General features: G+C 42.8%; 3 protein-coding genes and 1 long non-coding RNA gene across 10 annotated transcripts; 2 read left to right on the top strand and 2 right to left on the bottom strand.

Annotated features, from left to right (window-relative positions):
* Positions 1–200: 200 nt before the first annotated feature.
* On the bottom strand, positions 201–2,577 carry LOC138181756 (nucleolar protein 9). The gene has a single exon (XM_069116894.1). The coding sequence runs from the start codon at positions 2,440–2,442 to the stop codon at positions 631–633; it is 1,812 nt and encodes a 603-aa protein (XP_068972995.1). The 5' UTR covers positions 2,443–2,577; the 3' UTR covers positions 201–630.
* Positions 2,578–2,829: 252 nt separating this feature from the next.
* On the bottom strand, positions 2,830–11,825 carry LOC138181755 (anaphase-promoting complex subunit 11-like). Of its 4 annotated transcripts, XM_069116892.1 has the most exons (5): positions 11,708–11,825; positions 11,565–11,642; positions 11,241–11,360; positions 10,604–10,767; positions 5,428–5,565 (listed from the first exon to the last, which is right to left on the bottom strand). In XM_069116892.1, the coding sequence occupies exons 2-4, from the start codon at positions 11,581–11,583 to the stop codon at positions 10,652–10,654; spliced, it is 255 nt and encodes an 84-aa protein (XP_068972993.1). In that variant the 5' UTR covers positions 11,584–11,642; positions 11,708–11,825; the 3' UTR covers positions 5,428–5,565; positions 10,604–10,651. The 4 variants fall into 4 exon arrangements, with proteins under 4 accessions (XP_068972992.1, XP_068972990.1, XP_068972994.1 ...); XM_069116891.1 differs by lacking the exons at positions 10,604–10,767; positions 11,241–11,360; positions 11,565–11,642; positions 11,708–11,825 and adding exons at positions 2,830–4,087; positions 6,178–8,027; positions 8,659–9,494 and having other exon boundaries at positions 5,322–5,565; XM_069116893.1 differs by lacking the exon at positions 5,428–5,565 and adding an exon at positions 3,954–4,087 and having other exon boundaries at positions 11,565–11,805.
* On the top strand, positions 8,311–8,739 carry LOC138181767 (uncharacterized). 4 transcript variants are annotated; one of them, XR_011173595.1, is made up of 3 exons: positions 8,311–8,425; positions 8,476–8,510; positions 8,621–8,739. It is a non-coding gene; the product is annotated as an uncharacterized LOC138181767 (long non-coding RNA). The 4 variants fall into 4 exon arrangements; XR_011173596.1 differs by having other exon boundaries at positions 8,476–8,520; positions 8,621–8,730; XR_011173593.1 differs by having other exon boundaries at positions 8,476–8,520; positions 8,566–8,694.
* A 705-nt stretch (positions 11,826–12,530) lies between the features above and the next one.
* On the top strand, positions 12,531–19,852 carry Mnn1 (menin 1). The gene is made up of 4 exons (XM_069117373.1): positions 12,531–13,384; positions 13,467–13,777; positions 13,870–14,009; positions 14,098–19,852. The coding sequence occupies exons 1-4, from the start codon at positions 12,820–12,822 to the stop codon at positions 14,900–14,902; spliced, it is 1,821 nt and encodes a 606-aa protein (XP_068973474.1). The 5' UTR covers positions 12,531–12,819; the 3' UTR covers positions 14,903–19,852.
* The last annotated feature ends 152 nt before the right edge of the window (positions 19,853–20,004 follow it).

Raw genomic sequence — 20,004 nt, forward strand, 5'->3', positions numbered from 1 at the left:
TGATAGATTAATACGATGTTTTATTTTATACGCGTAACAGTGTATAAACGCATGTATACGTTTACGAGTCTAGTCATTGTCGAGTCGGGAGATGAAACAACGAGTTTATCAGTCGTGCGCGCGTTATAGGAGAGGACTTTGCTCAAATCTAGACTACGAATCGTTGTATGTTTTTCTAGCTGTATTAAGTTGCAGGGATGTATGATGGATTCTATAGATTGTATTTACAAATTAAGAAAATACATCATTATTCTGTGTCATAACGCTTAAAGAACGAGCACTGGTATTATCATTCTCTTCTGCATTATATTCTTTACATTTTTTTTTTTTTTTTTTTTACACACGGAGGACATTTCATTAATATAAACAAGATTCTGAGGTGTAAGTGTTGTCCGTGATACTTGTAGCTGCTGGCTGTAGATGTCGTCGTTGCTGCTGGGGTACTGCTATTTTTTCTTTTAATTTAGATGCGTGGAAGAAAAATAGGAATTACGAGCGCCGGGATTCGAACCCGGGTCCCGAACGTTCGTAACCTAAGACGCTAACCTCTGCGCTACCGTCGTCCGGTCGAAGTTAGTGTCGAATGGCGGTATTTGTTGTCGAGTGCCGCCACAATTTCATAGAAAAACGTTATTTCCCTTTTTTCGCCGTATTCCCAATTATATCTACAAAAAGGGATCTCGTCTTTTCTTCCTTTCCTAACGCTTCCATCCAATCTTTCTTGTTTCTCGTAAATAGCGGAACGTCTAGTTTATTAGACATGATCTGTCCGGATTTGGTCGAACGTAAAGATTCTCCGACTGCTGCTAACTCTTCCATGATCAATGTTCTCTGATTTATACGTGCCCATTCCCATATTCTGTCCAAGCTTCTGGAACCGTGTGTACTGCGAGCTAATTGCGCCCAGTATCCTTTCAATTTCTTCGCAAGCTTTTCCCTGCTTTTCTCGCCGATGTATTTGCTGTCCATAAAAGCGTCTACGATGCGGCTGCCTTTCGGATCTTCAAATATTTGCACTAGTACCTCTACGTCTGTTTCCAACAAAGAATTAACCATTTTTATGGGTTTGTTAAACCTAAGAATGTCCTGTACGATCAAACTTCCGTGTAAGCTGATCGAACGTTTCAAATCGTTTTCCTTTTTCCCTTCTGAATTTTCCCAATGTTCGAACGTTCTTAGGCTTATTACACACGCCACGATTCGATGCTGTCTGTCGCTTGTTTCACACCCTAGAACTTTCAACAGATCAGTTACAAATGCACCTTGTTTCGTTTGCAATCTCAAACATGCATTCGCCACGCTAACCAAAACACCGGTATGACCCTTGTCGAGGAGTTCGGTGAAATGTGTGTGAATTTCTTCGAATAATTGTTCGAAATGTTCCTTCGTGGTACAGTGATCGAATAATCGCTGTACGCTGAAATTTGTGCTCCGCATAGACGATAGCCGTTTCAAATTACCTGAAAAATATTCTTCGTAAATCGTATACAAAGATTTGGGACTGGCTACCGATAAGCAAGCCTCCAGCAATCTGGTCGAACTTTCTGCGTGAAAAATGGACGATTCCTGCTCATCCTTTCCAGGCTTAAAACATTCTTTCGTAATTTTTTTAATGTACGTTTCCATCAATTCCGGAAACGTACCGTTCAAAGAATATAAGACGCTTTGCAATAATCCAGATGTAAGTTCGTCTTGACCAAATTCTAGAAACCGGGGCCACCTGTATAATCTGTTGCACGTTTCGAATAATAAGTCTTTGTACTCTTGTATGACCGATCGTCTTTCGCCAAATATCACCTTCTTTTTATCGCTACTATTGTCAGACTTGTCAATCAGCCCGCCGAGACATTCTATGGTAGTTCTCAAAACATGGTTAGCATACGTATCAAATACAAACTCCTCTATATTGTTGATAAAATATTTGCTTAGTTTCAACACGATGCTGTTGTAAGATTCTATTTCCGAATCTTTAACCTCTATATTGATATCTGCATCTCGTTCGATGCGCGATCCCGAAATCGTGGTTTTGTTTCCTCTATCGGCGCAAACTACTATGATCTTTTGCAAAACATGGCTAGCGAACGTGTCGCTACTGAGAGGTCGTAAAGTAGAGTTGAAAGCAGCAACTAACCTCTCAATCGTTTCTAACCTCGCGTACTTTAAAAGCGAGTCCAGTATCCTGGAACCAACCTGATTCCGGGCATATTCGACTTCGCGACCAAGAGTTTGTTCATACACGTTATTCACAAATATCAATTTTTCTTCGGTGGTAGAGAAATCGTTTTTCATTAACTCCAGGATATGCACCATGTACTGGTAAGTCTCGGAGTCTACGTCGGACCCATGATTTCGTTGCCGTGCCAACTTTTTTGCCATCTGAATTTGAGATCGTTTCTTCTTTCGTTTCTTACCTCTTCCATCGTTTCCGTGATCGTTGGTCATTGTCTGAAATAATCTTTCACTATCACACGAAGCAATGAACACATAACCTCCTTACAGCTATGGTCAGGTTAAAACTTACAACTTCAGAGTAGACAGCGCCATCTACGATTAGTTTCGACTTATAAATCACTGATACGTACGAGAATAGAAATGGAAGCAAATATCGAAACACGAGTGCCATCTACGATTAGAGTTTCAACTTATAAACCACTGGTACGTACGAGAGTAGAAATGGAAGCAAATACCGAAAAAAATGCGCCATCTACGATTGAAATTTCGACTTATAAACCACTGATACATACGATAGTAGAAATGGAAGCAAATAACGAAAAACGAAGAAACCTGGTAAACCATACTGCATTTTTCACGTTATAATAAACTTACTAATTATATTTTTCGTATCATCTATTCTTCCCTTTATTTTACATACTCGAATTAATGTACATAAATCTTTATAAGTCGTATCGTAATTCGAAGATTCTTATCGTCTGGCTTATCGGTGCGTTTGTCCGTTCATTTCAACAAGAAAGAAAACTGTAATGGACGTAATAGTGGAGAAACATGGAAGAGACAAGAACTTCCGAATGCGGTTCTTTGGATCTCACTAGCCGTTTCATCGTGCCGTAGACTCGGATCGTTTCTAAATATCTTCCAACCAATAATCGTGGATAAATCTCGATTAGCGCAAACGAATGTCTATCGTAGTTATCAAGTAATCAAAGGCCCCTTCGACTGCTATCACAAATAGAGAAAAAGAGCGTATCGAATTAAAATAGTTCTTATTGAGGATAATAAAATTTTTCCTTATCTAAGAAATATATGTAAGTGTATATCTCTCTATATATATACATATAATATATATATATATATATATATTGAATATGTATACATACATATATGTATGTATATATATACAAAGAGAAAGAGGATCGTTGTTTTTTTGGATTGACATTCACAGTTTTGCGAATTAAAGAATGGTACATGCGTATTTAAATAGCTATTTCTCCGTACAATTCACACGCTGCGCAATTCCGCAACGATCTATCGCGACTGAGCGATTGCAATTGCAAGAAACGCTATAGAATAGTAGAATTTCCGATGTCTCCGTAATGAAATGTAATGTTACAGGTACCTTCGAGCATCAACAAGTTTTTTATAACGATGCATTAGATTGTATTCTTAGATAACATCGTTCGGACTTGTACAGGTAGAAGCAACCGTATCGATTGACATCGAATCGCCGAGCCACCTTCTACCAATTCTTTAAACAAGACCTTTTATCTGTTATAACGCGTCAAAACTTATGATCAAGTAGTTGGAGGAGACGATTTGACACAAGTATAATGTGAAGTTGTACGCGTCAAACAGCTCCGTATTCTTCGCTAGATGGCGATTCGTCGCTAGGTGGAGGCCTGGCCGGTCTGGGTGGCCTGGGTGGTCTATGCAGGTGTACACCAGGAGCCGGTCTTCTCGGAGGAGGTGGAGGGTGAGTTCCGTAAGAGGTGTCGTCCCCTTCTTCGCTGCTGGGCGAAGGAGATGGCGCTCTGTCTTCTTGTTCTTGCAACAGTTGTCGAAATTCTTGTATAGATTCGTTCAGGGACCAAAGTTGAGCGAGCAAAGAGAGATCCAGTTGTCGAAGGCCAAACTGTAAAACGTTACGACGTATTAGCGTATCTCCGCGTATGACAGTATTTACGAACGCGTGGAAATAATATTCGATAACGATTATTCCATATATAAATGGGTTTAATCGTTACCCGTCAGTTATAGTACTATTGTTTACTACTTAAGAAAGAAACGTCACAAAGTGTTTGATCCAACGAGACGCGTTCGCTTTTGGCATGCGGTTGCCAAGCGGTGGAATTCCAAATTTACTAACTGACGCGATATACTCCCAAGAGAGTGGCAACTCTCGTGGTACTTGCCGTGGGAATGAAGGAAGAGGGAATTGGGTAGGAGACGCAAAATGAGAATGGGAATGAGAGGTGTTGACCAAGAACGAAGGAAGAAGAAAGGAGGGAAGAACGAGAGTAGAGGTAGAAAGGAACGAAGGTGAAAGAGAGCGGCCAGAAAAAAGGAGGCGAAGAGGGGAGTCACGCCTGAGGGAATGCAGCGTGGGAGCGGCTGTGCCAGTTCCCTCCGTGTGTGGATTAACTATTAAACTATTAGCCCGACTTTCGAGCGAACTATCTTTTGGACGGCGACCGCGATATTCATCGTACATCATAGATCGAAAATTGAACTAGACGCGATATAGACAGACGGATATAGACTACCTTGCTAGTAAAATAGCTTTCTGTCGACCTGATTCAAAGGAAGAAGGAAAGAGGGAAAAAAGCTTATCCTCGACACAACGGATGACACAAAGAACGCGTTAGTTTCTCGAGAGAAAAGCCCACGCTTTGAATACATATTCACTGTGTTTTACGATGTGGCATACACGCGTAATAAGGCCTCGAGGTAACGGATCCGATCGGAACGACTCCGTTTAACACGACATGTACGAGGTGATAGAAAGGCTGATTATGCTTGAAAAACGTCTGGTTTTCATCTTAGTTACAAAGCTTGACATTCCGCTAACACGCGATGAGTGACGTTTTCATTATTCCGACCTTCCACCATTTATAGAAACCTTGCGTCGTGACTCGTAAATCCGTGGAATTTTCCTAGTGACTCGTTAATCTATAATCTTGACATAAACGCATGATTAACACCGCCTATTCGAACCAGCCTCCTCTGACAATTATATTTTTATTCGATCAATACCCTTTCTGTCGCTTCTTTCTAATAAACAGTTCCTATCTACCGGCAAAAATTGATCTGCCACTAGAGTATGAACAGGTATAAGGATCCGACGCTACGAAGTTTTCAATAACCACCATTTCTCTCCTGAGTATGGCCAGCTGTGTATCCAACGTGGTAAGCTGTCGAGCAGGTGGCGATGGCCTGGACGACGATTGGATCGAAGTTTTACCGCCTCTTTGTGTTTTACTGGAAGATCTGGTGGGCGGTGGAGGTGGCTCGCAACCCTCGCTTCGTCCACCGCTCAAATTGAATCCACTGAGACTTCTCGGTAATGGTGGTAGACCTTGCAGGGAAGACATGGCGATCCTTTCTTGTATGCTGCAAAAAAACGAGAATTTCATTCAACCAACGAAAAGAAAAGAATCGAATGGAACATCAGAGAAGATACACTCCGTTATCTATTCGCACAATTTGTTTAAAACGATCGCTCGTAACTAGAAATCGCGAAAGTTTACTCGTCGAAGCACGAGATCGCGATTCCATCAACGACCTTTAGCTGTGGCAAAACGTTCGTTCGACTGCACGGACCTTGATACGGTATTCGGTTGTTCGTTTGAACGCCACTGTTTCGCACGAACGGCGACGAAGTAGGTTAGCAGGTAAGGAAAATTAGAAACGGGACGATACTCTGATATTGCGCGAGGAAAAAGAAACTACGAAGAGTACATCCGGCATCTTACTTTACTTGTTCTTTTTCGTCGAGTGTTTTGTCACGCGATTAAAATTACGGCAGAAAGCGTATCTTGCGAGTCGAGAAAATCGTGCATCGAATCACTGGATCGTTATATTCGAATGAGTCGGGCTCCACGTATGTTTTACAGTGGATATGAAGATCGTTGGATGTACGAACGCGTTAACGACACGTGCACCGTTCCAGCAACTTTTTCTAACTTTAAAGTTATATCGATGCTCTCTTTCACGTTAAACTACCTCGGAACGTTAAAATTGCTGAATTTCTCGTTTTCGCAACGATTATATCCGTTGATTCGCGTTCCATCCACGACGTCCCCGTCTTCGCCAGATAGTCTAATCTGCGTGGATGAATAGTGGATACCGGCCTCTAGCCAATCCTGCCGATGGATGTTGTCGTTGTCGTTATCATTTTCGTTGGCTCTGTCCCTGTCGTGGTGATCGTCGCGGTGATCGTCGTGGTCGACAACAGGCTCACCGCGATCGTTCTGCTTGTCAGAATTATCGTTCGATGTCGTAGCTTTACGGTTCAGTTCGTCGATAACAACCACCGTAGCACGGTCAACATTCGAAACCGAAGGTTGACTGTTTGCGTTCGAACCTTCCGTGGACTGAGTCTCGCAACTTTTCTTTGTCGTCGCGTCACGATATTTTACGAGACACGATCGTTGAGTCGGTATCGGCCTTCTCTCCGAACATTCGCTTCTCTCCGAAACGCTTGATTTCGATTTTCCAATCGTCGACTCCGACGTGTCGGACGGCGTATCCTGACAACGTAGAACATCGTTCAGAGATACGTGCGACTCGACCACCGACAGAGATTTGGCGGCGACGTCGCCGTGATCGGACGATTCCGTCGTCCGAGAAATCGCCGACTCGGATATCGTGTTGTCCCATGTTGGTCCATCGATACACTGTTTACCGTTCTCCTCGTTCACCGGTGGTCTCACAGCGCTGGTCACACCGTTGAAAAAACGTTCATCGAGCGTCACGCGTTCAAAGACACTGGAATACTCTCGACACGAAATCGAAGCATCTTCTTTCCGACGCGATGTAGGCGAAGAAACGACGTCACCGGTGACGGCGTTCCATTCACTGGAATTTCCCTGATATTCCTGTCCGACGACGGGTGTACGGACCCGCCTTTCCCGCGGATTTCCACGGCGGTCGTCCTCGTCCACGCGCCTTTCACTCGAGACTCGGGCAACGGGTTCACCACCGTTGCCGCCATCGCCGAGACTCTTGTCGACGACGTGCCGAACCGGATCGTCGTGATCGCCGCCTTCGCTGCCGGTTTCTTTCGGAATCGAGTCTTTGATCGACTCGTAAACGACCGTCCGACCAGCGGCCGGACTCACCACCTGTTGCCGATTGTTCGATCGGTCTCGATCGGATCTCCACGGTTTCGTGTTGGGCGGTGGTGGGGCCTGCCTAGTCGGACAGGGTGGCCTTGGTGATCTTTTAAGGGCTTCGGCGACCACCTGCCGACTCGGCCGTGGTGGTACCGGTGGTGGGTGAGGTCTCTGCGTCGCTGCCAAGTGCATTTTATCTGCGATCTCTTCCACTGCAACAGCCCTTCTCTACGAGCGGCTACCGTCGTCTCACCGTACCACGAACATGCTTCTGTTTTATCCGATACACACCGTAATCGAGGTCGTTTCTGATAACCACAATCTTGGTTATCTCTGTTTCTACATTTGTTCCAGTTACGTTTATTCCGACAATAAGTCTCTACCGGTCGATTATGTCACATTCGAAACACTTCGTTTCGATGGGCGACGACTGACCGATAGTTATCCGGAGTCGTGTTATTGCCGTTATCGATGGTAAATCAACGTTCGAAATTAAGCGAAGAGATCGTTCGTCGAACGTCGTTCGTTGCGTCTTTTATGTTCCATAGATTTTGACGTTCGCTACGCGATCAACGTCGGCGCGATTCCAGCACAGTACGCCAATGCAGTGCGACGTTCAACCACGTAGTTTCTCTTTCACTCCAGTTTTACTATTTATCCTCTTTGAGTTATCTCTCATCCACCTTCGGTCTTCGTTCTGTTCCACCTCCTTCCAGTACTCGTACACATGAGTCGTTCCTTTGACAAGCACCAACGAAAATAAACAATGATTGCTTGATCGTCGCGCGTACGATCGTCTCCGTGACTCACGGTTTCACGAGAAATCACTAGGTTCGATTCGAGGAACGCGCGACATTTTCAAAGACGCTGGATCATTCAAACGCCAAACAAGCGCGAAACGTTGCCGCGATGTGAAGCGAGTCGAGTTGATGCGAGTTGAGGCGAGTTGTGGCGAGTCGTGGCAAGGTAAGACGAGGTGAGACGAAGTGAGAGGAAGTGAGGTGCGGTGAGGTGAGGCACGGTGAGGTGAGGTGAGGTGAGGTGAGGTGAGGTGAGGTGAGGCAAGCTGTGGTGAGGTGAAGTGAGGTGAGGCGAGGTGAGGCGAGGTGAGGCGAGGTGAGGCGAAGTGAGGCGAGGTGAGGCGCGGTGAGGCGCGGTGAGGTACGGTGCGGCACAGTGAGGCTAGGCGAGGCGAGGCGAGGCGAGGCGAGGCGAGGCGAGGTGAGGCGAGGTGAGATGAGGTGAGATGAGGTGAGGTAAGGTGAGGTGAGGTGAGGTGAGGTGAGGTGAGGTGAGGTGAGATGAGACGAGCAGTGACGAGGTGAGGTGAGGCGATGCGAGGCGAAGCGGCACGTTAGGTTAGACCGACGAGGACTCGGTTGAAGAAACTCGGTCCCTGGTATCCTCGATCCGCTATCGCCTCTATCCTATGTCTCTTGACCCCTTTCCCCTCTTTGGATCGACTAGTGGTCCACCGCGGTAGCGCGTTCTATGCTCCGTTTCTCTCGGTTACTCGCTGAACGATCCGCTGCTAACTGACTCCGCGATCCCACAAACATCCTTCGCGTTCGAGGAACCACGTGACTGAGCTCGAACTCCAGCTCCAGCCCAAGTTCTCGAGGCAGCAGCATCGGATAGACAACCGAGCAATGGACGTGCTACGCCGAACCTTTGCGCCTATCTTTCCCGACCATGTATACGTGTGCGAAATGGCACGTCGGTGTACCAGACAGCCAAACAACCAGTCAGCTAGCAAAAGGACACGCCGGAAAGGCTTGCAGAGTGAAACGGTTGCGACTACTATCGCGATACTATTCGCAGGCCCGAAGATGGAAAGAACGAGTCGATTACGCAGTTGTGTATATAGATACACGTAGTAGAAAATTGAAAGAATGCAATTACATCGATAAAGTCCATATTTGGTAATATTTTCTCAAAACATTCGAGCCACTTCGATACAACTTGTAATTAGGTTCCTCAAAGTGCTCTCAAGCATTCGTACATGTTGATCGTTACAGTGTATCTCGAAATATATATTTGTGAAATAACGATGGTCGTGTGACGATGTTGCGCGAATATACGTGTACCTTCGAATTTCGCACTCTGTTTCACGACGTACAGAACAGTCGCTCGTTCTACTTTCACCCTAATTCGTTCGCACGGAAGCCGAATCGATCCTACATTTGCAAACTGTTGTGCGTTGCATCGCATAAAAGTCGTCAATTTTTCGATTCCGGATTAAGCGATAATCCGATAACGCGTCACCTCAAAAATCTTACTCATGATATTCTCTTGTAAGACGATGTTCACGATTAGTGGAAAAAGTAGACGAGAAAAATGATAAATCGATAAAGTGAAATTTTCTTGAGCGCGGTTCAGTCACAGAAATTGCAAATGTTCCGGATTGCGCCGCAAAGAGCTGTGCTCGCTGCACACCAGCCGTATGGCATTAGATGGCGTTAGATAACGCTGCTACCATAAATAAATTCGCTAAAGAACGCGCGCGCGTATCGTAAAATGTGAATCGGACGGTATTAAATTACGCACGATCGACAAGAGAGCTTCCCTGATGTGATACTGCATTCGCATAACGACTGCTCGCACTCGTAAAATACTGTTACGTAAGCGCGGGCTACGAGAATCTCTTTATTACATCCAAATGCACCGTTAACTCTACGATTCGACGCGATCTAACCGAATCATGTTTTCCAACGAAATCTCCCGGCACCCTACTACTGCTAATTTTGAGTAATTTTCGCTAACAATGGGCAATTCCGTTTCCGTAGTGGTTTTCATCGAACCATCGTAATTGCTATGAATCAATTGTCCATTGATTATTGTACGATTACGTCCACTTATAGAATTTAACAACGATAACGGTCGATTAATTGTAAAGCTTTGTTTTGTGACCTGCATCGAGGTCATGAATCGTTTTAAACGAACTTTGCACAGAACAGAAGCGAAGTCGTAGAAGCAAAAGTCGGCAAATTTTCATAGGGAGAATTAAAAGGTGGCAGTGTACGTGAAACGGCAATATATGTATGTACACGCAAGTACGTATGTACACGCAAGTACGTATGTACGCCGAGCAAACCTATTTCGTCGTTACGCTTTTTCTAGTTAAATTGCAACAAAATATGCCACCTTTTTACTGTAAGAGATCGAGAATTTCCAAAGAACGTGCAACAATGGCCATAATGTAGAAAGAAACGATGGCGAACGGTAGCTAACGTTTTCGTCGAATAGAAATTGATGGAGTGTTTCGCCTCGAATGAATTCCCTTGATACATACGACTCACAATGAACGACATTACCTGATTACTCGTTGCGTGCTGACACCTGCGGGACTATCGGCAAACCAACTACTCCTTGAACTTCCATTCTTGACGACACATCGGACAGAGATGCCTGGTTTGCTGGGAATGCAACCACTTCATGATGCAGTGTATGTGGAAGCAATGCGAGCATTGGCCCCAAACTGGAACAGTATAGAACGTTTTTACACTATAAACGTTTCTTCCTCGGTTAAGTATCGTAGACACACACACTTTATGTTATCGATAACCACCGATAATCACCAGACTTCGTTGAGTTTACATTGACACGCGCGAGTACGCGCGCGTCAGAACGTGAGGTATCGTGTGCGAGCGATCCGTTTCATTCGGCACACCGATCGATATTAATGTCTACAGCTGCGCAAACGCTGTCGCGGCATTTTACAAACCTTCGCTCTATCGAACCCTCGTCGTTTCTCATCCATCTATTCTCTGCGCTATTTTCCCTATTACTTTCGTTACTACATAATCGCAAAAAATAAACGATTCAATAAACCAAACAATCGTTTGACACCTTCATGTTTTCATTTTTTTCACTCGATAAACGCGCTTAATCAGTTTTACCCAAATATCGAGCTTCGATCTTCGCTAATTCAAGAAATTAAATTAAACTTACCTAAAGGACAATCGTCTCCAGGAATCTTACAGTCTGGACAACTGGCATCAAAAGGCATTCTACATATACCGCAATTGTCATCGTTTGCTATCCAGCGCCAGGTGGCAACACCAGTCCAACCTTAAAAAATGTTTACAATTGTTTACTTCTGTATCTAGCGGTTCGTGATTTAATATACACGATTAAATGGTAACGAAAACTGTAAATAAATAGGACAAATGATATAGCAACTTGTATCTGCTTCAAACGCCTAGTTATCGGAAATTGCAAAAATAAACGAAATGTACTTACGAGCAGGTTGAACATTCCAATTTGAATACTTACTTTTTATCGTGACTTTCATTTTATTGTGCGTAACAACGAAATAATTTATCACGTAAAGCGTTGACCAGTGAATGCAAGCTGTAAATTAAGCACTGTGAAAAATATATGTTATAACGATATTTTATAAATCACAAAAGACAAACCGTTTATGAAAGACGACTTAAGATTGAAAATGTCTTAACGAATGCTGCACTACAGTCCGGCACAATTACGCCGCTATGCGACGGGCAACAGAAACTGTCACTAGGCCGCCATATATTCGAATAGAAAGGGTAAACGAGTTGAATATACGATCGTGACTGTGATTGCGAGAAAAATTTATGATAAGATGTCTCGTGCGTGCATTGTGCCGGATTGCAATAATAGATATAAATACGACAAAAAGTATTCGCTATTTAAAATAATCGGAAATATGGACTTAAGACAGAAATGGGCGAAAGTCATTCCTGGAATAATAGAATTGAAATCGCAATAACTCCCATTTAAAAAACATTTTAAAGACAAATATACATATAATAAGATGAAAAGTAATTCAGAGAGACAATTGTAACAACATACTGTTTGAGATAATTAATACTGTTTTACGTATGTTTTGTGTTGTTATAGTAATAAATAAATAAAATATAATATAGTTGAATGTATATATAGAAAATATTTTATTTAATTGGTTAATGTACACATGTACCTGTTTGCATTTATACCAGCTAACATATACTGTTAACTGCCATATACCGTTGGTCGTATATATGTGCATAAACAATTTATATAAATGAAAATCAAAGTATAAAGCAAATTGAAGGTAAATGAAATTGAATACCATATGAATATATGGAAAAGTAGATGTTTCGAGCGCTTAAGCTGTCTTAAATAAGTGCACTGATTCTGTGGAAAATTCTAGAACGTAAAACGCGCATATCGGTAATTATTTAATTTACGTTGGACTGACGTCGCTCGCGCAGAAACTCGCCTTTTCGTTTTGTTGTATGATAGAGCAGTGTTGGAAACGGTCCTAGTGGCGGCGCGCCGCTAGGTGATATACGGTTGTGGTTCGTTTTGTGATGCGGAAATGTAAAAGTTTCGCATTGAGAAGAAGAAAATCGACATTGACTAGCGTATATCGTTAGTCAAGGAAAAGGAAGTCACACGGATCACACGATTTCGTCGAGAGTTTCTGTCAAGATAAACGTGAAACAGGATGACACTCGTGGTTTGAGCAAAGATCTCGATCTCGTGTGTTCAGCCTGCCAATCGCGACATGGCGGGTTTTCGAGACGAGGATAAGGCACTATTTCCTATTCAGAGCATCTCCTCGATCGTACGAATCTTCCAAAATCAGTTAGAAAACAGCTCGGAACCAGATTTGGCTTTGCTCTCGATTCTCGTCGGTGCAGTCGAGAATTCCCTAACCTGCAATAGAACATTTGCGTCGCAGGAGACCACTGTTTTTGACGAGCCGAAATTGCCGGCCGTTGAGTTTCATATTGCTGAAGCACTTTATACCAAGTTTCACGCAGTGATTAAGGGTGCGGTAGATCTTACGGTTTACGATACGAGATACGCGACTCGAGAACTCGTCAAAAAAGTCTCCGACGTTATATGGAACTCTCTAACAAGAAGCTATTACAAAGATCGCGCGCACTTACAGAGTCTCTATAGCTACCTCACAGCTAATAAATTGGATTGTTTCGGCGTTGCCTTTGCCGTGGTTGCCGGCTGTCAGGTATTGGGATTTAAAGATGTACACCTTGCTATGTCAGAAGATCATGCCTGGGTGGTTTACGGGGAGGATGGAACTGAAACTGCTGAAGTTACTTGGCATGGTAAGCCATACCTGAAGTTAGAAAGATATTGAACCTGATGCAATCTGATAACTATTAAACCTGATCGTATGTCTTTCATTAGGAAAGGGAAACGAGGATAAACGTGGCCAACCAGTCGAACCTGGTGTAGCTTCTCGGTCATGGTTATATGTAAATGGGCAAGCTGTAGTATGCTCTAGAGCAATGGAAGTTGCCACCATAGTATCGGCTATAAATCCTAGTTTAAGCGCTACATCGGATGCAGCTGAGGTTGCATTGCTTCAACAAGAACTGTTATGGCTGTTGTACGATTTGGGTCATCTCGCCAAGTATCCTATGGCTCTTGGTAATCTGGGAGATCTCGAGGAAGCAGCTCCAACTCCAGGCAGGCCTCCTGCCATAGATCTCTTTCAGGTATCTTACAAGTTACGAACAAGTACTAGTAGTTGAACTTGTTAATAATTTTAGTAAAGAATGCACGTAATTTCTTAACGTGTAATTTCTAGGAAGCTATACGATCAGCGAGGAAATATTATGGAAATGCTCACGTGTATCCATATACTTATCAAGGTGGCTACTTGTATAGACACGGATTGCATGCCAACGCGTTATCATCATGGGCAGACGCGGCAGATGTTTTAAGGAAGTAAGTACCAATCGACAGAGAATATGATATCCGAAATGAGATTACGGAATTTGTAATCGACGACTATCCCGATTCTAATGTGCGATAGGTATGACTATTCGAGGGACGATGGAGAGATATACAAGGAATTGTTGGAAATAGCGAACGAGCTTATACCTCATACGGTACGAGCTGACGAACGCTTGTTACGACAACCGCGCTGTTTCGCTTATTTGTTGAGGTTTTATGACGGAATTTGTCAGTGGGAAGAAGGAGCAAACACGCCGGTATTACACATAGGATGGGCACGACCATTGGTAAATACCATTTCAAAGTTCGATGCTAGTATTCGTGCTCAGGTAATTATCGATTGTTATGACGTGGAAGCGAAACAGGAAGAAGAAAAATCGCAGAAAAGGGAGACAAGTCCGGAGGAAACACTGAACAATAATAACAACAATTACTGTAAAACTAAAGAGAGGGGCAACGCGGCCCGCGACCTGATCAAAAGCTTAGAGTCTAAAGTACCTCCTAACCCAGCACCGATGCATCCTAGTATTCAAGCGTTGACGGCAGCATGTAGCGAAAAGATACTTAATAGGGATTACCTGCTGCAGGGTGGCGGGGAACCGTTTGTTGCTCCGTCGGATGACGCTTTACCTCCCGCACCTTCCACTTCCCAGGAGAACCTTGATCCCGAGGTAGAGACTGATTCCGAACACGAAAGACCAAGGATAACTTTGTACAGTCAGAAAATGAAGGGTCTGAAAGACTTGTTGTTGGCTGAAAAGTTAAACACGCATGCGATATCGTTGCAGCTAACCGCACAGAGCCAGGTACAAATCGGTAAAAAATCGCGTAATACCGACGAGGTTGGAGTTAGTCAACGTCCAAAAAGGACGCGTCGCGAATAGTATAAGATTTTTGACCGGCGTTTCGGTATCGTAAAGTATTGATGTAAGAGCAGCGCAGATATAGTGCCACTGGATTCATTTTGGTCGGAAAAGAATCTCAATCTTTGCTCACGGTTTCATTCTGTTCGAGTGAATTTCTGACCCAAGCTTCTCGCGTTTCCGTCTACAGCTATTTTACTCCGGAAAGCGGACGATATAGCGATGATGATGATGACGACGTTGTGCCGTTTTGTTCGAACCCCGTGTCCCGTGCGCGTTTTCGTTTCAAGGAACGATTCCGATGCTTTCAACAGTCGTGCGGATTTCCACAAAGTACGTTCGCGCGTAATTTTCGGAACGTACTGTCGTCGTTAGATAATAAGTAAAAAATAGATGCGAACAAATTTATAGAAGAGTACAAAAAGGGTTTTCTCGATTTTAAGTTAAATGTGCCGAAACCGTGAGTGCTTACGTTTCTTCGTATTTTCATGTTGAATATGTATTTAACTGTAAAAATATCTTGTCTCTTCCACAGTGCGTAAAGCTGTGAATAAATTTCATGTCGATTGGGTAAGGGTGGTGTGGATGGGTGATCGGTTGTGAGGATAGGAATGGCGTGGGACTAGAGGAATTGTGATTGCGCAAATGAAATAGAAAAACGAATCGGACAATGTACCTAATGTATCTTCGCGGAGAGATCAGATTCTCAGCACAGTTATTTATTCTACGATCAGTAATGATGATCGTCGGCGGATCGATTAGTTTCGATCTCGTCTTTTATCCTATTTCTAATCTCTTGTTGCACCTTTATTTATTGATCCACGTGTTTTTTATCGAACTATCGCACTTCGCATATATTACAATTAACAAGTTGTCGTTAATGTTTTTTACACGGTAGTTAAATCTTTTGTTAGACGTACGCTTTTATGATGTAGTAAGAGAGACCACACACATTCCACACTCCGTAAGTGGTGCAAACTAATTAAGTTTTTACCTAAGGTATTTTAAGCATAAAATGCTCGCTTATTTTTATAACTATTTATTTTCAGAGTAATTATAAGTATCTACTACTAGATTCTATTCTTTCGCCACTCGATAGGTAGAACAGGTGAAACGTAGTCCACCGAAACGTGGTACACAGAGTGAAAAGTATTGGACGATATTTCGTCCGTAACGTGTGTGTATATGCGTGTGCGTGTATGTGTATGTGTGTGTGCGTGTGTTTCACAGTACATATATGGAACGAGATACGATAGCTCGTTAGGTTGATCGCGAAATGGGAAACGATGCGTACGCTATACGTATGAAGTTCCTGAGAGTTTTTCGCGACGTCGTGTAACGTACAAATAATTTCTTCCGACTTAGCACGCGTCACTCCTTTACGTGCGTATCAGAGAATCCGAAGATGAAGATTTTCCTAATTGTTTTCCCCTTTACTTGGCGTTTTAATTACAGATCAAGTCACGTGCCGCTTTGTCGCCCTTCGATCAACTATCAGTATTTTGGAAAATTATCGATGCACGCTACGTACGCGCGCGATGCTGGGTGAAATCGTTGATTATCATTAGTGGCTTTCAGTCGGGCACACAACACCTTTCTACGACTTTTATTTCTCCGATGCTTGTCCTCTTGTACAGGTGCACTCCTACGGACACGATACAAACCGAATACTAGAAAAGTAATCGTGACATCGATATTGATGCGAATACAAATTATTCCACGACGATATCTAGGCGGATTGTTGTAGTATATGTTGTTGAATGAAATGAATATAAACGATCCGAGCAAACCGACGATCACTTAAATAATGAAGGGCGCTATCTTACTGTGATGCTGAATATATACTATATTATACTATATATATATATACATAAATATATATATGTGTGCGCGCGCGTATGCGTATATATATATGTATCTGTACACACACTCACACATATATACATAATTATATAATTAATAATTGTAGTATGTAACTGATGACTCGGCGTCGGTAGGTTTTCATTTTGTCGCACGAGGTGAAATTGTTAACGCGCGGCGCCGATTTGTAATTATTTTAAAAGGCTGCAGAAACGAGAGTAGATACGAGAGAGAAAGACAAAGGAAAAAGAAACGAGGAAGAAGAGGTGTCCGTTGAATCCGTACCGTTCGCGTATTAATATAAGTAATGTTTTCGAATCTTTTTCAATGCGTTTTTGAGATAATATTACCGATCAGACACGTATTTTTCTCTCCTGGATATGTGGCGCGTTACCGTGTAGTGTAATCGACATTGTGTGAAAATTGTATCGTCATCGTGTGTTTTCGAAAATTGTAATACACATAGAAAGGGAGAGTAACGCGTGCGTTGCCAGTATAGATCCTTGTAAAATTGAGATATTGTACACTCGTATACATACGAGACGGATTATTATTTTTCATCGTCAAAACGTAAGTGTGTACATGTGTTTTTCGAACAGGAACTGACTTGTTCCGTTGTTTTGTAACTTATTTTTTAATTATTTTAAATCCGAATATTCTACGAACCAATTGTGTCCGCGGTTTTATGCGTTATTTATCATTCTGCAACATATTACGAAAAAGCAGAAGGGAAGATAATTAAAAATGTAAAAAAGAAAAGTAACGGTCGTTACTAGACGAAGGAATACTTTTATCACTAAATTATACCGTTTCGCGTGTAGTATTTTGTTGTTTTTTCTTTTTTTCTTCTCTTATTTCTTTGACAGCGGTAAAGGAACGTTTTAAGAGACTACAGGGATTACTATGCATAAAAGTAATAAGAATAATAGGAGAAGAACTGATGCAACAGAACAGTATTTTTGTATTAGCTATGTCGCGTAGAGGTGTTCTCTCTCTCTCTCTTTCTCTCTCTCTCTCTCTTTCTCTCTTTGAAATATTAATATTCGTAATATTCGGACGTTTAGGGATGAAAGATTGCAACATCCGTTTCAGTGTCACGGTAACGGTCATCGCGTGCTCGAAGCAAATTAAGGAAACGAAATGTGTCTGCGGTGAGAATTCGAAACAACTGTAGAAAAAATAGGAAACGACGATGGATAATCGAAAAATAGTCGAGAAAAGGAATACCGACGAAGCGTCTATCCGTTATCGATCTCGTTCTCGTTCGACTTATTGTCCGGCAGTTCGATCATTATTCGATCATCGATCCTCGTTTGGACATATCGATGGGAGGAAACACTACGCATGCTGCATAAACCTCCGCCTCTGTTCGTGTTTTCCCGTTTGCCAGCCGTATCAATATTAATCCTTCGTGTACTTGTTTTTCTTTCATTTTTCCTTAACCTTGTTACCACCGCACTTCATCGATTCGTCTCGAAGAAGACGAGAACAAGATCGCGTGCTATTTCTTTTCGTCATCTTCGTAAACTCTCCACGAAATTCCCTCTCTGTTTCTTTCGGTTTCCCCCGATTCTCTTTCTCGAACCAATTCTAGTTTTACCGGGTAAGATGTTGCCGCTTTTCCAATGCTAAAAAATCAAACATTCGGAACAGGAGGAGGAGTAGAGGTGACAGCGTATGTTTATGCTTATTCGTTTTTAGTGCCATACAACGCTATAGTCGGAAACGACTAGCGAATATATTTTTCGTTCTCATTCTGTCATTGTGTTCTCACTCTTCGTCGTTATGTTACTGGTTGTCTAGTTTCACGGTATTCTATTACCGAGGCGTATCGACATAGAAAAAAGAAAAATGGAGAAGAAAGGAGGGGAAAAACGTGGATGATGTTTATAAGAGGAACAGGGAAAATGACAGGGAAAGATCGCGCGTTTGAACAGCTGTTTGCTTTGTGGATCGAGTTTTTCTATGATTATAGCAGGGAACGTGAGAATAGGCGGAGGATCTCGGAAGATTGCATGGAATAACAAATGCGCGATCCAAGGATGATACATGCTTCTTACCGCGCTCGTAAAATGAGTATCGGTGGTAACACGGGCGCGGTAATCGTTCTTTATCAACGATAACACGCTTAGTATGCATTCGATCGAGTTTTACCTTCGACGGAACGTGTTTCGCTAGGCGCGTAACGAGGAGACGCTGCGCTATGCTAACTAGAGAGTAAAATCAACTTGGGAACGTACGAATGCGTTAAGCTAATTACATTTGCTATAGCATACATTCTTATGTAAGTACTTAAGAAGCGAACGGATTGTCGACAGATCGCGCAAACTTTCCGATCCCGATAATACGTGTATTGCGTGTTGCGAACGCTGGCTGTCTAGATCTAGAATGTGATCGTGGGGGGATGTGATATGTGTCGGTGATGACGATGGCCGAGTCGTAGTAGAATGGAAAGGTTAAGCAACGGGTTTCATCGAGCGAAAACAGATGAGCGAAGGAGCATATTTGGAGGAGACGTTGGAACACGTTCGCAATCAGTTCATCGAAACGGTATTTGGAAACATCGTTAGTCTAGGATCGGACTCCGACTAATTGTAAGCAGATAGCGCGATACGACATCTGGTTTACCTTGTATACCCCTGATGGTATGTGGATTTCGTAAGTCGAAACACCAAGAGACGGTTACGATTCATCGCTTCGTCGTGCGATGATCGTTACATCTTTTCACACACGATATGTGTACCATCGCGTGAGATTGCGGTTACAGGTTTTTCCCTTCAGACAGACGGGTATTCTGATATAAATATACGCACGCATGTATATAAGTACATACATATAAAAGAAAACCAGAATCTGTTACAAGCTGTTTAAAGAGCGGATTATCGTAAAAAAAATTTTACCGTAGATTATATGGTCGAATAATCTGTATTATTCACTCGGACGTTCAACGCATGATAGACGAATGCGCTCACCAGCGGTATTTCCGTTGGTCCCGAACAGAAAAGAACGTGTAATCACAACTATTGTTAACCGATACGGAACAGTGAGTTTTCAGGCATCATGGAAATGTCTTGTTTTTTTCTGTGAATTACAATAAACTATTTTATTCTACGTGTCGTGGTTATTGTTGCTGAAAGAACACGTCTTGCCATTCCCTTCTCCTCTCTCCACGTTACGATCTTCCTCCTCGAGGTTTCGAAACGATTCCACCATCTTGATTTATCGTGTGTATTTGTATTCGTAAAAAATAAACGATCCTCTCA

Source organism: Bombus flavifrons, chromosome 7 (assembly GCF_040668555.2).
Source record: "Bombus flavifrons isolate JBK064 chromosome 7, iyBomFlav1_principal, whole genome shotgun sequence".
NCBI classification, from domain to species: domain Eukaryota; kingdom Metazoa; phylum Arthropoda; class Insecta; order Hymenoptera; family Apidae; genus Bombus; species Bombus flavifrons.